Source organism: Copadichromis virginalis, linkage group LG2 (genome assembly GCF_057382275.1).
Source record: "Copadichromis virginalis isolate Kocher_CV1m ecotype Utaka linkage group LG2, C_Virginalis_male_GT1.1, whole genome shotgun sequence".
In the NCBI taxonomy this organism is placed as follows: Eukaryota; Metazoa; Chordata; class Actinopteri; order Cichliformes; family Cichlidae; genus Copadichromis; species Copadichromis virginalis.
Genome location: NC_140619.1, coordinates 4300718 through 4318683, shown reverse-complemented (window position 1 = coordinate 4318683; position 17966 = coordinate 4300718). Strand labels below are relative to the sequence as shown.

At 40.5% G+C, this 17966-nt stretch overlaps 1 protein-coding gene across 1 annotated transcript; it reads right to left on the bottom strand.

Annotated features, from left to right (window-relative positions):
- Positions 1 to 512: 512 nt before the first annotated feature.
- On the bottom strand, positions 513 to 16291 carry maea (macrophage erythroblast attacher, E3 ubiquitin ligase). Its single transcript, XM_085468716.1, has 9 exons — positions 14313 to 16291; positions 10596 to 10778; positions 8791 to 8994; positions 5380 to 5502; positions 4729 to 4805; positions 4511 to 4619; positions 2836 to 2969; positions 2490 to 2685; positions 513 to 2353 (listed from the first exon to the last, which is right to left on the bottom strand). Exons 1-9 carry the CDS (start codon positions 14379 to 14381, stop codon positions 2258 to 2260), a joined length of 1191 nt encoding a protein of 396 aa, XP_085324842.1. The 5' UTR covers positions 14382 to 16291; the 3' UTR covers positions 513 to 2257.
- Between the last annotated feature and the right edge of the window lie 1675 nt (positions 16292 to 17966).

Here is a 17966-nt window from a genome sequence, read left to right as displayed (position 1 = left end):
CAGAATTCTGGAAAAGAAGAAGAAGAAAAAAGACGTGCTCACTTTTCCCCAGCAGCCCTAATCCTCTTCCGTATTTATCAAGGTAAGAAAGGCTGTAGAAACTGAATAGGCTCTCAACTAGTGTGTGAAATTGTAGCAGACATTATTTTTCACTAATTTACACGTCAAACAGAAAATGAGAAAAATACTGGATTAATCTGGAGAAGAAAACCTTGTCAGTGGCTGATGTGTTTTCTGCAGAAGTTGCAGGTTTCGGTTGTAACAGATAAGCCAATCGTCCTGCCTATTTTCCCCTTATCTTTCCTGCCACGATCTCCATGTAAGTGATCAAACACAAAGAAAAGGCCAATTCCCCTCGAATCCCGACGTCCTCGGGCTATGGCGATGTAGTTTCAGGTGAAAGACACGGCACTTGATTTAATTACCTTGTGCAGAGAATAACCACACCTACCAACAGCTTATGGTAATGCAGATTTCAGAGCAGACAAGAGCAAAGCAGACGGCAAACAAAGAAACACCAAAATCAAAGTTTACTGAAACCTTTATGAGGCATATTGCTCATGAAACAATCCCCATTTCTACTCTACCAACACAAACACACAGGACAGTCTGTGTCTGCACAGATACAGCTCCAAACTATAGATGGACACAAACGAGGTGACTCGTGGTTTGCTGATAAAACAACAGATGGAAGAAAGGACCGACCACAAAATTGATTATGTTAACCTGCATTTTTTGAGTATTCTGGGTGTTCAGGCTTGATTTTCAGAGTGACCTTTAGGTCCTTCTCCATATTATTTTATATCCCAGTCCTTCTATAGTACGTTTGAAAGCCATAAAGGTTGAATGTGACTCCTCTCCTCCTCCTGTCTTTGTAAGGAAAGACAAAGTCTTTACCTTCAGTAAAGGCATGTGAATGTATATTAAATGAAATGGTCTTAAAGCCTGTAATAATGGTGCTGCAAGCAGCTTCAACATAGAGTACAAGACTGGTAACGCAGCGCCATTGTCCTTCTCTTTATTATCGAGGCTTCACTGGGAAAATAGTTATGAAATTCAGACTGTAGGCAACGTCCAGTTGACTAAAAATCACCCAGAATGTCTTTTTTTAAAGGCAAAATTTCAAACAAACTGAAATAAACACCAAACCTGTCACACCAAAAATGGGAAGACTGTTTTTGTGTTTTTCATTTGGAAGCTAAAAACATCAGAGATGGTTTTCTTGTCTGAAAACTTAGTACATTTCTTTACGGGAGCAAGTACCGCTTAATTTATATTACTGTCTGTGAAACTACGAGCTTCTCCAGATATGAGAAATTATAAGCAAAAACCGCTTGACTTGAGGATATTGAAGGCTACATCAGGTTTTAAACACCCGAGAAAACACTCAAATTTACACAGCAATCTGTGCAGATGGCAAATATTTTGTTTTTTTAAAATGACATTTCTCTAAAACTCCTGAATTTATAAATGAAGATCAAGTCCTACCTAATATTTACATTAAAACTGAAGCCTTTTGTAGCCCAAAACATCCTCCAGTTTCAATCGTGAGGGAGATAAATGTAATTAATCCAGTTAGGTAGGTTAAAGGAAGCATTTAAAAATATTCCCTAACAACCAACATAAACATGGCTATAAGACAAACGATGCAGACAGCATGCACCACAGGAGGAGATGTGACTAGGAAGCCATGTCTGTTCACAAAAAAGGCTCAAATCTTGTGTTAATGGTTAAAGCAGCGACTTAACACATTTCTGCCACATTATTTCAGTAACAAACAACATTTGTAAAAGGAAAAAAGTCAAAAGTAACCTCAACAGGATTTTATTTGTTGTAGTAAAATCAAACATCTATCTAGCAGTTTTTCCACTCTTCAGTCTTTTTCTCTACTCTCTAATCTTCAGTGTGAAGGCCTGTAAGATAATGACAATGCTGATAGTCCATGTGCTTGAATGGATCAGATTAAACAACTTCTAACCACATCTAAAACAGAGTCTTAAAGGAGAGGAGCCCAGTTTGTCAGATAAAATGGAGGGGGCGGGGGGGCACGGGGTCTGGATGGGCTAACTTGAGCTAATCATGTAGAGGAACTGGATGGGTTGGGGTGGTGGAGTCTCCACGGACATGTGGGTTTTGTCTGTGGGAGGAAGGGCACTGGATCACAGCTCCACAGGTGGCTCTGAGCAGGCCGGGTCACAGGTGATGGGCGACGGGCCGTATCTGATGTGGTTGATACTCAGAAGCGTCATCCGAGCAATCACATGATGTACACTTTCTCCGCCTGAGAGAAGTTGAAGACTTCTTTGGTTCTGGGACACACCACTTTGTCATCTTGGCGAATGGACAGAAGAGACTGGAAGAGATAATAATGAAATATCAAGGAGTGTTTTATGAAACTTTATCATCCTTTAAGTCTGCATTTTAAATTGCTTCAACATGGATGGAAGCACCTTTATACAGTCCCAGCTGGCATCATGCAGTTTACTCACATTGTAGCCGTAAACATATCCATTAGGCAGCATCATGGGAGGGTTGTTTTCATTCATGACCTCTCCAGAGATTTTACAGACTAGTCTGGAATTGGCGCAGTGGGCCATGGGTAGAGGCTGAGCCAACTTGTTAAGAGATTTACTGCACACTGGGCAGTCTGGGTTTTTAGAGGTGCCATCCTCCTTGTAGCACTGACTGGTTTGGAAATGGGAGTTAAGGATTAATGCAGATTAGGGAATAACACACAGAATAGACCCCCCTTAGAACAAAAAGCACTATCCATCTTCATATAGCTTAAGAAGTTGAAATGACAGGGTTAAGAGTAACCACACACTGGAAGGATACGGTGTCTTGATGGCAGACAGACCAGCCTGCAGGGTGATGGTGAAGACAGAGTTGTTTCCCAGCTGATGCAGTCTGTAATTGTCATATCGGAACTGCTGGATCAGCATCTTCCAGCGGGCTGGATCCAACAGATCCTGATAGATCAGAAAGAAAAAGAGAAAATAAAAGGAAGATTTTTTTTACAACTGCATTTCTGAAAAATTAATAAATAAATAATCACGTTTAATTTGGCACAGGGGGCTTTTATAATTTGTACAATATAAAAAAAGTCTGAATTAAACAAAAAGGTCTACTTTTGTGTATAAAAGGCATACATTTGTCTTTGGTCTGCGCAGCTTAAAACACAACTGAAGCTACACCCTGTCTGGTTAGTAATGTTGGGACACCACAGGGTGCACCTTAGACTTCATGTATAAAACGAAATTTATGGTCGAGCAGAGGTTTGTTGTCCTCTCCATTCCAGGAGAGCAAAGTTATAACATACAAAGAGCTGAAATTTCAATGTTTAAAACAATGAAATTTGTGTTGCATTTTTTGTGGCTCAACAAATTGATTCACAAGGCTGGACCATCACTGACCATATTCTGGGGGGGCACAAGATTCCACACATATTCATCACATTTATCTTCTTGGAGCAGTTTCTAAGCTACTTTTATAGCAACAACAACAATAACAATAATAGCAACACTATGACACATTTTTACTTCCTCCAGAGTCTATTACAGTAATGCTCTCTTTTCTGGACCACCTAAAAAAAGAAGCCCCACTGAAAGTCTTAGATTCTGACTTGGTCTTTAATCAGCGATGTTGATTTCAAGTGAATTGTGATTAACGGTTTTTCCAAGAACAGCTGAGACTGTAATCCTATCAGTAATGTAACTGCGTTGTCTAAATTAATTACAGTTTAATCCTTTCTAATTACCCCTGGCAGTATTTTTATTGAGCATGATTATATTTATGATTACTTTTATTATGATCATAAGTAATCATGACACTGAGGAAAAACACTATGATAATAATGAAAGCTACTAAGCTCTCCCGTTAATAGCATACTGGCAGGGAAGAGAGGCTGTTTCTGTAACTCTGGCACAAGCAGCTGGCACAAACACTACACTGGCTTGCCTAAAAGCGAAAGAAAAAAAGCCTTGGTGACAGTGTGCCATAGTACAATTCAGAGGATGTTGGAGTGGAAAATTAAAAACAGCAGTGCCACTGAAAGCCTGTACAAAAAGGGAATTGAGCTTTTTGTAAAAGACAATGGAGGCCCTCTGGTGGCTGGTCTGTGTCTATAGCGCTTTCTCTTTACTTCAAACACACAAGAAGTCAGGCTGGTTTGGTCACAGCTCTGCCCAAAGTGGTACCAATATTTCCACGAGGACAGACCCATGGAGTTTAAAGTTTTTCTCAAAATTTTCCCAAGTGTTTTTCTTTCTTCTTAACACAGAGCAAGAGATTTTCAGCATTTCTAAACATATCAGTTTTCTTTAGAAAGCATAAATTATCTATATTTGAACACAGAAACAAAACAAAAATGACCAGGTCAGAATTATCAGCCTGACTGAAAATCTGACCTTTTTATTGAGCCAAAGCACAAACTATTGCTGTGTAATGACTTCTGATCAAATCAAATGATATCCTTGTAGACATTCACACTGATAAAGACCTCTAATGTTACCTTGTATGGAGAGATGTGCGTATCTGATGGAAAGGCCAGCATGCCCATCACCTGCCGAACCTCATCCAACTGTCCACCTTCTGCTTGGCTGAAATGCTTTCTAGCATGTCTAATACACACAGAGAGACTCACAATCTCAGTAACGCAACTGCAAATGTGGAAATACGTGAGTAAAAGGCTTCAGGTGAAAAAATTATTTGTGTGTGTGTTTTAAGTACCGCACTGCATCCATGCGCTTGTTTTGTCTGATGAGCTCAATGAACTCCTGGATTCTCAGACTGAACTCAAGACAACTCTGCCAGAGAAAGGAAAGATGGAAGAGGAGGCATCGAGTTTAAAAAAATGAGGCGACCCCCCCATGGTTAATTAATAATGTCCATGGAAATCGAGACAGAACAAACAGCAAAATGATCTGTTTATATTTTACCATCTAAATGGACTGAGCAGGGAAAAACCCACATCTGTTACCAACTGGAACTATAGTTTTTCTGATTTACATATTGCCCAACTGGCAAGAAGATAAACTAAACCAAATTTTACTAAAACAAAGCCACGTCCATATAAATAATTAACAGCCAACAAGTCAGATTATTGACTCCCGTCTGAATTCTACTGAGGACTCAGACCCTGTCTAATAAAATAATGTTGGGATTAAAATGGGAACTTGCTGAGATTCTCAGCAGAGCGAAAGCTACAAGAAAAGCAATCAAGACTTAATTTTTTGCATCAAAAACCGGTTACACTGCTGACTGTTGTTTATTAGAGCCAAAACTATGCAATGTAAAAAACTGATAGCAGGGTTTTTTTCAGGGTTCACTGGTATCAAAGCTAGTATTAACAATGCCTTGAAACATCATTAATTATTCTACCTTCATCTTGCGGAGGCGGGACTTGTTGTCATGGCACCAAGCCAGGCAAGTGGCTGTCTCCTGCCTCTCCAGAGACTCCTCCACCTCCTTAGCTGTGAGGAACATCTCAATGTTCACCAGATCCTAAAAACACAACAGAGACAGAAAAACAGAAAAACACAGGTTATTTCTGTATGTGAAAGGTATGTGTGAACGAGAAGACTTTTCTTTTAACTAACAAGCTGACAAACAGCTATGAGGATATTAATTGAAAGAAGAAGAGATCTATTAAAGTCTGATCTTCGCTACACATTTTTCATGAAGTCAATCATGGCTTAAACAAAAGAAATCTCCGAGGACCTCAGAAACAAGGACGTGATGCTCATTAGGCTGGCTATTGAGTACTCTCTATAGAGGCTGACAGACATTGTACAAAAAAAAAAAAAGAGAAATTCAAGACCATTGTTACCCTCCCTGGGAATACTTGACTAACAAATATTCCTCAGAGAGCAAAATGTGTAATAGTACCCGAGGTGACAAAGTAACCCCGGGTAACGTGCTTCTCAGAAACTAAAGGCCTCTCACACTGGCTCACGCTCATGTTTTTGAGCCCACCATCAGCAGAACACTGAACAAAAATGTTATCCATGTCACGGTTGAATGGAGAATGCCACTGGTCTTCCAAAAGAACACAGCTGCTCATCTGCTGTTTGTTAGAGAAAAGACACTGGAACTGTTTGGTGTAAATCATAAGCACTACATTTGAAGAAATAAAAAGACAGCATTCCAGCATCTGAATCTCATCCCATCTGAAACGCACTGTACTGTTCGAGTCATGGTTTGTAGGCCTTGTCTGCCGGTCCTTGGGGGGGGGGGGATTCATTTGATTTATACTACAAAATTCTAAAATGTCAGGATGTGCCTGTAAAAAAAAGAAAAAGCAAACTGGGTCGTGCAGCAAGACAGCAATGCTCAGCACATGTCATTCTACAAAAGAAGGATTAAAAAGAGTAAAGGTAATGTTTTGCAACATGTGCTGAGCAAATTCAATACAAATGCTCTGAAAGGACCTAAAGCAAGCAGTTCAAAACGATGAAGCCACTCAGAATTTCTGTATCCAGCTGGAGGCCATTTAAGTCCAAGACAAAAATCACACACATCTTAGATGATTAAAAAAATATTATAAATATTTAAAAAAATGTTCTGAAACAGTATCTCGAGGACAAAAAACTGTAAAATAAGTGAGGGGAAAGGTTTTAGAGACAGGCGTGGATGGGGGACGTCCTGTCCTGTATAGTAATCACTAATTACAACTAGTTTGGTGACACGGTTTTTAAAATACTGTGTAGATTTCATGCATTGGCTCATGAAATCACACCATTCATAGCAAAGTGATGTCTGTGCTTCAGTATTCAAGTAGTCGTTCTTCCAGCAGAAACTCTGATTGTGTGGGCTGCATTCAACTGAATCTTGCAGAAAAAGAGAAGCACTGTAATGCTTTTGGTGTGTTTGGCCAGGGCATGTTTGTAAATAGACAGTTTTAACTGACAGCACAATTTATTTCCATGCTTTTCAGTAGTATTATCCACAGACAAATGAACTTCACAGTGTTTGTTTAAAACACTGCATTTAATCTTGTAGTGATTCCACATTACAGAAACAGTACTCTCAGGCTACGTTCACACTGCAGGTCTTGATGCTCAATTCAGATTTTTTGATCAAATCCGAATTGTTTTGTCAGCGTGTTCACACTACAAATAAAATGCGACAGCAACGCGCTCTAGTGTGAACGCTCAAAGCGGCCGCATGCGCAAAAGAAGACGTCACACACAACGCGCTCTGTTTAGACCCAGAGCAACAGTATTGTTTGACTGATGGCCCTTAATATAAAGACTTTGGACTTTACGTTTCCCAATTTTTGCTTTAAGTTATTTTGTTATTTAAATAATAATGTAAATAGCCTAATAATGATCCTTATTGCTGTTTAAGAGGAGCGCTGCTTCAAAGGATAGCTGCAGATTTCTGTCAGAATCTGCAGATACAAATAAAATGTTCACGTTTCTCCAACGTTTTTTTTCCCAACAGTTTCACTGACATCTACACTGGATGGCCAGGAAGTGTTCATGGTGTCTACTCCGGAGCTGATAATTGGCGTCTGTCTTGTGTCAGTGACGTAAAAGACGGATTTAATGCGACTTGACCGTCAAACAGCAGTCGCTTTCTGAAACATCGGATATGTATCGGATTCAGCACCACATACGAAAGTGACCCAGATCGGATTTGAAAATATCGGATTTGTGCCGTTCACACTGTCATACCATGATCGGATATGAGTCGCACAGGGTCAAAAAAGTCGGATTTGATGCGCTTTCGCCTGCAGTGTGAACGTAGCCTAATGCAGGCTCCCTTTTGGCCATTTGGCTTGTTCTCCCATTAAAACTACCCCCATTTTAGATTTCCTATCAACAAATAGATCAATATCGCTGCAGATACAATTAAATATGAGTTGCCATTATCACTGCTCTTCCTGTTGGATAAACAAACTAATGTTTATCCATTATTAATGTAAAACCACATTCCTACTTAGGGGTGTCTACATGTTGTAGCTGTTTATTATGAACACAGGGCAGTGGGGAAAGTTGTCTTGTTCGTGTACGCGCTGTTGTTGGTCTTTTTGGTTTACCTTCAACTGCAAGTCTAAATCATAACAAAGAGCTTTTTATGGTGTAAAGAAACAGAGTGTTAAGAACAATGAAAGCTGTCCAGTGTAGCCACAGCCTGTACTTCAAGCTGCTGCTGAATTCCACTCTTGCTCCCTTCAACTCTACCTCTGCCTATCATCACCACCGTAGTGCCACATGCTGCTGTTGTTTTGAATGACCATATGCAAGGACATGTGCAAAGACAGAACATCCATAATCCTTCACTCTCAATAGCCAAAAGCCACAGAAACACAAGGACAGTACCATTAACTCTGCTTTAAGAGTCAGGGCTGTATTCACTAAATCTCCTAACAGCCAAGGAGCAGATGGAGATCCAGCAGGGATCTGCCACAGATCTGAACAGGGCCTGCCACTGACCAACCAGCTGGTCTGTATCAGCGAAATCCTTCTTGGAGTTAAACACTCTGTATATAAGGAACTGGTTAAAAGTCCTTTAAACTGATGTGCAGAACGACAAGTTCTGCACATCAGAAGTTAAGTTGCAATTACTCCTGCACTACATACTGACAGTAAAGGTTAATACCTTTTCCCCTTGCAGATACATAATACTGGATCAAACCCTCAGTAAATAAATGTAAATCATAGAACAATTTCTTTAATTAGGTTCTCTTTTTAAAAAAATGATTTCAGGTCATATTTATGAAGAAATACAGAAAACCCAAAACCTTTGCCTCTTTCTGTACATGAACTGTAGGAGCCCTGTAATTACCTCTATACCGCTCTGTCTGGCCAGTTTCACAGCTGTGTTGTAGTAGCCACAGCGCAGCAGATGCTCCACCATCATGCGGTCCATCCGTTTCTTCTTCCACAGGTTAACTGAAGCTGGCTGGTCGCTGCTGTGCTCCTTTAAGTGCTCGATGCGACGCTTACACAGCTTGGCACTCTCGTCTTCTGCTTGAATGGACTCTGCAGCCTACGGGACACAAACACAATCACGAGAGCTACAAAATGCTTCCTGTTAATCGTTTCTCTAAGAAGGATAATTAAAATGAATTATGTTTATGACATGTAACATGGTTGACTTTAGAACAGGAACAAACCCTGAACACTGAAACCAAGAAGTCAGAAACCTTGAACGCTGCTCAAGTTTCGTTGGAACAAAACTGCTGCTTTCTGCTTCACAGACATGGCAGGATGGAAATTATGGATCACAACCACAAAGGAGTAATTTCTTTCCACTGTTACATGCAGTAAGGACTCGGTGATCCTTCAGCACATAATTACAATCCTAGGCTCGCTTTTCAGCACATCTTGTACTTTTAGAGTAAATTGAAAAAGAAACAAATATAAAATTGTATAACACCAATTTAGATAAGCATTGTTTTCCTGGTAGAAATGGAACAAAGCATGATTTATTTTTCACTTCTCAGATTTCAGATGCCCAATCAGTGCAGTGTCTAATGACATCATCTGATACACAATTAAAGTACCCCCCCTTCCTCCGCCCAAAATGAACCTTTTGTATCTGCTGAGAATGTCGACATAAAGGTAAATTTTTTATTTTTTAAAAAAAGCAAAAGTGCGATTTGACAGCTCAACACACGAGCCACCCTTGGAGCATTCCTTGGCAAACAAATGCAATCCACCTAATGAGGTGCTTTTGCTAAAACAGTGATTACTGTGGTTTTCCATGGTCGGCTCTACGTGAAGCAAGATTTTGTTTGTAAAGAAGATAATACGTGTGATGCATAGATGTATAACAGCTTTTCTACTCCAGGTTAACAAGATGTAGGTGGTTGGTTCTGCTTTACCTCTTCACACTATTTTACATGTTAGGCAAAATGATGGTGTGCAGACGGGTTCGAGTAACTTAGAAAGGCCCACAGAGCACGACCAAAATTTAGCTGCACGATTGAAGTACCTCTTTTAAGGCGTGCACTTTATCTCTTTACAAAAAGCATCAAATTATTTCTTCCCTCAATCGCATTCAAACAGCTGCCAAGGAAAATTGAGATTTCTCTGGCCTTCTGGAAACCGTTTTCTCTCTTTCCAGAAGCGAGATTTTAAATAATGCCAGAAACATTTTAAAACACAGGCCTGTAAGTGTAGCAATGACAACATACACAGGGATGACTATTATGATAGAACTATATACAGCTGCACAGTTGCACTTGAAAGCCATCTTCCTGTTGGGCCTGATTATCTCTGTAATTGCCTTTTTGTATAAAAGCAGTGCTTCTGACTGCTTCCAGAGAAAAGGCTAAAGTTGAAACTGATAGAACCTCTATTGTGTGGTCAGCTTCAGTGGAACAGAAAACAAGCAACCGCAGAGAGTCAGCGCCATCGGAGATTTACTGTTAGGGATGAAAAGAACATGTGCAAAGCTATGCATGTTCATAAAATCAAGTGTTATCATAAAAGGTGGCGGAAAATATCGACTTTTATGCCTTCAAAAACATGATGTTCAAGAGCTGCAAACTCCCTCACTAAAACTAAAAGGAAACTTGGCACTCTTACCAGTCTGGAAGGACTTGACTGTTACACTTGGAAAATGTGTATGCCTGTATCTCTTACCTTCCTCTTCAGGGCACTGAGTTTCTCCACCACTCCATCCAGCAGGGACACCACCGAGTCAACCACGGGGAAGCTGCTGAGCGTTTTCTCCAGCTCTGCAACTACCATTGTGACGTGACTCGTCTCCCTGTCGATGTTCTTCTGAGCCGCTCTAAAGCGTTTGTTCAGAGTCTCGTATGGCACCTGTAGACATCATAAATGTTCTATTTCAGACATTCATTCAAGGGGATTAATGCATCTTAGTGTAATTTTATAAGCTACGATTATAGCTCAATATGTGAATTACCTCAAGACAATATGGTAGAAAACTGTTTAAATACTAAAGCTTTACTTTTTCTTATCCTTGATACAGAACAATTGGCCATCATTATCCTTAATTTGAGATGTTCTGTTCTCTAATTTATGCCGTTTCATCTGGAATGAAGAACAAAAACATGATGCTAAACTCCTGCTTAAACATTTCCTAATACTTAAACTGAAAAACTGCAACAGATTTCTGTAAAAATGTTACTTTCTCCGTCAGTTCACTTTAAATAAAACTTCCATATCAATTTATGGTCATTCAATTTTAGAAAAGCAAGTAAGCTGTCACAACAGATTCAAGAACTTCATCCAGACCACAAAGAGAAGGGGGGAAAAAAAAAACACCATTTCCCCTCACCAGTTGGCACACACTGGAGCGCAGTCAGAGTCTGTAAACTTCTGAAAACTCAGCTTGAAAAAGCTAAAAAAGCATTCGAAACCACGTCCTTTTCAGAGAAACCTGCTTTGTTAAATGATGTACTTATTTTCTTTGCACGACAATAAAAGTACTTAACTAGTTTCATGTGATTCTTGATATTCCCTCTGCTGACATGCTGGATCAACAAAAGAAGTGCTTTGACCGATTGAAAGGAGCGTTTCTTTTAACTCAGAGCCAAGTTTATGTCACAGATTACTAAGATGGCGAGGAAGGAATCGGGGGGGACAAACTGGAAAATGCAGCACCAAATGGGCCGCATTTCTCAGATAGCTTACTTTACCACATATTGGTATATACAAAAAAATTATTGGATGGATTTTTGGTATTACACTAACAGCTCCCATCAGAATATAACAGAGATTAAACATTACCTTTATGTCAGCCTCCACTCCCTAATATCTTTCAGTGACGACTACATTAGAGTCAGGATTCGCCACAGACAAGGTTTATACTTACTTATTGACCAGCAAATATTCTGGTTGCCCAGATCAACAAATAACTACCGGTACTCACAACTCAAATTTTTCAACACAGAAGACGATGATTTTAGCAAGATGTAAGGAAGAGCCGAGGTATATTTATAACGTAGGTAAAAGGTTTTTCCTGGCTCAGAGAGGGTCATTAGAGATAATCAGTTTGCATTACGTCAAAGTCATTTCAATATGTCTGTGTTACATTTTTAATATAAATCTATTAATTGTCCTGCTGTTATTGGCCAGCTGACAGGCACAAATGTGTAGTCTCCTCAGTTCACAACACTTATTGAACATGTCAATGTTTTTGATTTTGTTCTGGGGAAAAACACATGTAGCAGGCTTTGGTAACATAGTAATATAGTAGCTAAATGGTAGATTGGTAAGCTCTAATTAACTTTTACAAAACTCGGTGCTCATTTTTTTAAAAAGCTGCTTGAAAATGATTACATATTTTTTCTGTGGCAGACTCATCCTCATGGCAATTCAAACAGACTCATAACTTTTTCTGTAGGTGGTCATGTCAATGGCATACCTGCTGGCACAGACTGTGCTAACCCAGGGTTTTTCCTGGCTCAAAAAGAAGGCTTTGAGGGTGGTGACCACACATGGAAGCACACATTCTCCTTTATAATTTAGCCATAAAGTCTTTTGTTAACAGCTTTTCAGATACATTTTTATAAAATAAATAACACATATTCTTAAATAATCCATAAGGCCCATGTCTGCAAAAAATCTTTAGCTGCATGTTGGGAAAACTGAAATATCCCCTTTCTGAATTTGACTGGCTACTAGATGTTATAACATTGCTAAGATTAGTAACCCCTTTATGATATGACCTTGATTTAGTCAAGAGTGAACATGTAATTCAGCCATGAACACAAAGCAGACTGTTATCACAGTAAAAGCCATACAGTATATGAGTATGGTGGTTATCATTCATAATTGTTTTAAGTGAATCCTTGGAAGAGACAACAGGAAGCCCATTTCAAACAGCAAACATTACATATTAATAACAATCACAGTAATAATCAATACAAGGCTCAAGTGATTTAATTATCATTTTGACTGCATTTTGCTGTCAACATTTTAATACCTTTGTGTCTTAATTGTGAGATCTTTATATATGCTTAGTAATGCAGAAATACAGATCAGATTAGAACCTTCTTCAGTTTCTGGGACAGGCATTATTACAATGATAAAATTCTGCTCAATACAGCTCCAAATGTAATCAACACTGCTGTCCTGCAGCTGTAGACTCCCATTTGATGCCAATTACAACCATCACTCCTGTCTTAAAATGGTGCCCATCATCTCACTGCAGCATCCAACCATAGCAGCCAGAGACATCCCCAAACCAAAGCCATGCATGCTCAGCACAGAGGCATTTTAACATCAGCTGCAGCAGGAAATGCCTCTATCCATCATGCAACATTACACAATTAGTTACCACACAAAAGCAGTAAATGCGCCGGTACTCACAGCCCTGCTGTCTTTATATGACGACGCTCTCCTGATCACAGGAAGCAGCCCGGACCTGTCTTTTAGCAGCGGTGTCGCAGCAGCAGCGTTATGTGGAATGGAGGAAAACCGTGCGTGTGTGCGGCGGCGGCAGGCTGTGATTTCTCTCACTGGCCATTTTGAAGTACAGAGAGGCAGCAGCAGCAGCAATCTGATGACACTGCGCTAACTCACAGTGCTGCTTCTCCGCCTGACAGCACCGGGTTAGGGGATCTTCCTCCTCCCCCGAAAGCTTTAAACCCACGTATCTCCGAACCAGCCCGGATTTCGCTTGCTTTGACGTTATGAATTGGGCAGGCTGCTCGTTAAACACGACAAATACTGGTTTTAAGTGCCGTAGCTAAGCTAACGGCCGAGTTAGCAGGCCAATCACGTTTGCATGTCACTTCTCTGACTGGGAGCGAGTAACCATGCTGCTTCCATGTAACCATATAAACTGTAACCCTTAAACCTCCTATCCCAGTGTCTTTTTTAAATGTCCAGGTCAGCGCAGGAGACAAGCTGTACACTCGCACACATACACTACACAAAAAAGCATGCTTCCCACAGGCCAGCCATCTTTAAGGTGATGCACCCTTAGGTAGGTGGTAGGTACTTAGGTGAGCTCACGAGCCATGGTTAAAAGGATAATCAGGCCAAACCCAACAAAAAGTCAAGCGATCAGCTTTTGGGCCTCTGACGGACTCAGAGTCCATAATAAAAAGAATTAACCCAGCAGGAAGCTAACCAACTAACCCCCAGCTTATATCATTTAGGGGACCACTCATATTTTTACATCCGTTCATAAAAACAAGCACTTTACGGACACTGGGTGCCTGGCTAAGCTAATTCAGCTAGCGTTAGCCTCCCTGACGAGTTCACTCGCTATCTAATGAACGACTAATTCCGATTTCTTTCCAAGTGGCACAGCACGCATCGCGTATTTTTGCAACAGCAGACTCATTGGGCTATCAATATACACCATTATGCGTTTGTGTTTACCTTCAGGGTGGGATATTCTTGGACTTTGAGAGCCATGGACAGTTGAGATGCTGTCTCCTGCACCGCCATCTTGGTTTTGTGGTTTTCTTGTGGTTGTTTGTGTTTTTTTTCTATCAGCTCAGAATGGGCTCAGCGCTCACTATCGCCATCTGGTGGGACGGTGTAAGTACTGACTCTGAAGACGTTCAGGATTCAGCACTTACTATGGAAACATAACGAAGTGACAGTTATACTCCCTCCCTAACCTTGTGCACAACATTTACACACAGCACAACACGCACGGACGTACATACACAAACAGTAGGAGGAAAATAAATAAAAAATAAATAGGATAATAGAAAAGTATTTATATCTTACAGTTATTTGCTTGCATTCCTAAACATAAACGTTTTTGTAGTTTGATTATTCCTCACTTTTCAGAGAAGTCCAGTGTGTTGCCTCAAACTTGGGTATAGAACATTATTTTGGTGGGTATTTCTGTCTAAGTAAAAAAGGATGTAAACAGTAAGGACATAAGACATTTAAACAAGTGCAACTTCCACCAATACTTTCAGATTTGCAACTCTGAGAAATGAAATGGGAAAAAAAAGACTAATACACCTCCAGGAAGAAGTACAGAAAGGTGGTGACATCCAGGATGAGCGCTGCACTGTTTTAACCCATTCCAGTTTGTCCTGTTTAGTGAAAGGTGATTTTGTTTTTCTGTGTGTAAGGATGCGTTTCAGCCTATTTGCGTGTTTGTACACCTCTGAAGTACCTGCTTGATGGGCGAAGCTTGAACAAATGGAGGTCTGGAGAGTCTTTGTGGCCTTCTTCACACAGCAAGTGGTGTAAAGATGATCCAGATATGGTAGCTCTGTGCCCACAATCTTTCCACAACATGCTGGAGGGCCTTTTGTCAGCTTTGGTACAGCTACCACACCAAGCTGCGAGGATGCTCTCTACTGTGCTGTAAAAGCTGCAGTGTTGGTGGCAGTGTGGTGCGCAGTAGACTCTCTCTATGGATGTGTAGCGGTGTGTCTGTGGTTTTCTTTTTGGTTCGGGACTCTATAATCATCTCTTTGGTGTGTGTGTTATTAAAACACACACATGACATCATATTGTTATGATGTCAAATTGAGTGCAATGGCTGTCGTATCATCTGTAAACGTAACAGTGGTATTCGTCTTGTGCATGCACTGATGGTCATGTCTGTCCGGAGCATACAGGAAGGGTCTCGGCACATAGCCTTGCAGAACTCCGTGGTCAGAGTGAGGATGGGGAGTGTTTGCCTGCCCAGGCTGACAGTCTGAGAGCAGTTGGTGTTAAAATCTCATACCTGGTGATCTACCTCCGCTGTGACGCATAGCTTTATGTGATTGAATAGCAGTCTTTCAAAGTATTTAGGAATGATCATGGTAAGAGGAATTGGCCAATAGTTGTTGACACAACTTACTGTAGATTTTTTGGTCACAGGTTCAATGATGGTTAAAAAATTAACCATCATTGTGTTTTTAAAAAGTTTGAAGTTATTCAGCAGGAAGAAAGAAAGCATCAAGGGAAAGGGATGAATGACTGAATAACCCTTTAGTGTTGGAAACATGTAAACAGTTTTTGCATGTCGGTAAGAAACATTCTTATTATTGTTATGAAATATCCCTTCTTTAGGGCTGGGAGGACACAGACCCAGTGTCAGTCAACTAACCCCCAGCTTATTTGTATTTAAGGAGTATTAGCGTACTCCCAGTGCCAGTCCCAAGCCTGGATAAATAGGAGGGGAGCATTCAGAAGGGCATCCGGGGTAAAAAATGTGCCAAATCAAACATGTAGTTCTATCCGCTGCAGAGCCCCTTGGGTAAACAAGGAAGCAGCCAAAAGAGCCCAGCCATCATCATTATTATTATTGTCCTCTAAGTGTTGAGACTTGTGAGAATAATGTAAAAAAGAAAAAGGCATATTTTGTCATTTCACAGCCTTGAATGTCATGAGCAATGAAAGAAATCTCCGTCCCGGGTTTCTCCATGGATCGGGTTTCCTCCAAGGCGTGAGCACCGATAAGCAGAGTTCTGTATAAAATTTATTATTCAAAGTAAGCTCAGGTATGCCGTTCAGCAGGTTAGTTACAGCGCCGGGAGTAGCTTGGGAGAACAAAATGACACAGAAACTGCTTCAGGTTGCTCTTCCAAAATCAACTCAAAGGTTTATTCAGTATACAACAGTTTATATAGAGGAAAAAAAAGGTTCGTGTGTCAGCAGATTCTCAGTTCAAACCGGTACAGACCAAATAAGGAAACGTCTTCCTGCCTTCTGAGCAAAGAAGTATCCTTTGTGTAGTTTATCAGTTCAGCTACAATTTATGATCATTCCAGCAAAATACACTCCTAGACATAGAATACAGAGTTCTTTCATTAGTGAATTCTGAAACAAACCACCTGGCCTTTAACGAGCTCTTTTCTAGGAGATAAAGAAGGGAGGATGGGAGTAAGGAAGTGATCTCTGTGGTGTTTTCGACCTTGAGGTACCATCCTGTGATTCTTACACATTAATTCTTGGGTCACAGAGAAAGAGAAAAACAACTAGTAAATGGGCCTTATTGAGTAACAGTTTTCACTACAAAGCAATATCCTGTAAATGCTACCGTGGTATCAAAATATCACAACAGTTCCCCCCTTTTATGAAATGATAACATAGTATAAAGACAGAATGTAATAACATAATATAAAGACAAATCATAAACATAAAACAAATCATAAATGTAACTGGTCCTTCGAGCAAGCTTAATATCAAAAATCCTGAGAGCGTATACATGGTATCACACAACAGACAATAATTATCGAAAACATGCGGCAACGGTTACAAAGGCTACAATTAGTTCCTTCCATTTTCCAAACGTGTCCTGTAGCCACTTATCTAGCCACTGACCGTGGCCTGTATTGGCAATTAGTTCTATCTTCAATGCTTCAAGTCTATTCATAGCTTGTGTGAATGAACCGTTAGGGGCGGTGTTATTGGGAATGAAAGTACAGCATACATCAACGGTTACTAGACCACAGGTACCGGTCCAATTAACAGGTAAAGCTAATCTAAGGGTATTATTGCACAACCAATAAGCATGTGGGATTGGTCTGGTCAGGCGCGTGACCATGTGTGATTTAACTAACTCCCCCCAGTCAGTATCATTTAATACACCCTCTGGGGGAACAATGATCGATTCTCCGCTCGAACTTGAACTGTGTGTGTGTTCCTCCAGATATGATACAACTTCAGCCACAGAGACAGCTAGCCATGTCTCATTACAGCGTGCACCTGGGGAGTCAGAGAAGAATGTATAGTTATCCTTTGTATAATCTATGTGTGTGTCTGGGCCAGTTAACTTTAGTCTACGCAGACATATCATACTAGTATTAAAATGGAAAGGGATCTGTCCTAGGGGTAGTGAGGGCTTTAACCTAGTCTTAGGGCGTTTCATTGGGGCGCAGGTCCCTGCGGTGTCATTAGATAACTTCAATAATTCGCCTAATGGAGTCTCAGGGTTAGTTGGTGTGTGTGTGTGTGTCTAAGTAGGCAGTCGAGAGGGCTCAGAGTCAACTGTAAAGCGTCTTTAAGGAGAGCATTATCTCCGCCGATTTTCTCTAGTCCCTCAGTGAGGGGGAAACCGTATATGGGGTATCCTAC

Bases quoted from the DNA above. Each gene is read 5' to 3' on its own strand.
- maea (XM_085468716.1), bottom strand. From the start codon at position 14,381: ATGGCGGTGCAGGAGACAGCATCTCAACTGTCCATGGCTCTCAAAGTC. The intron at 2,970-4,510 runs GTAACATTAGAG...CTGATCTATCAG, and splicing joins CGCACATCTCTCCATACAAG to GATCTGTTGGATCCAGCCCG. The intron at 2,354-2,489 runs GTGAGTAAACTG...TATCTCTTCCAG, and splicing joins GATATGTTTACGGCTACAAT to TCTCTTCTGTCCATTCGCCA.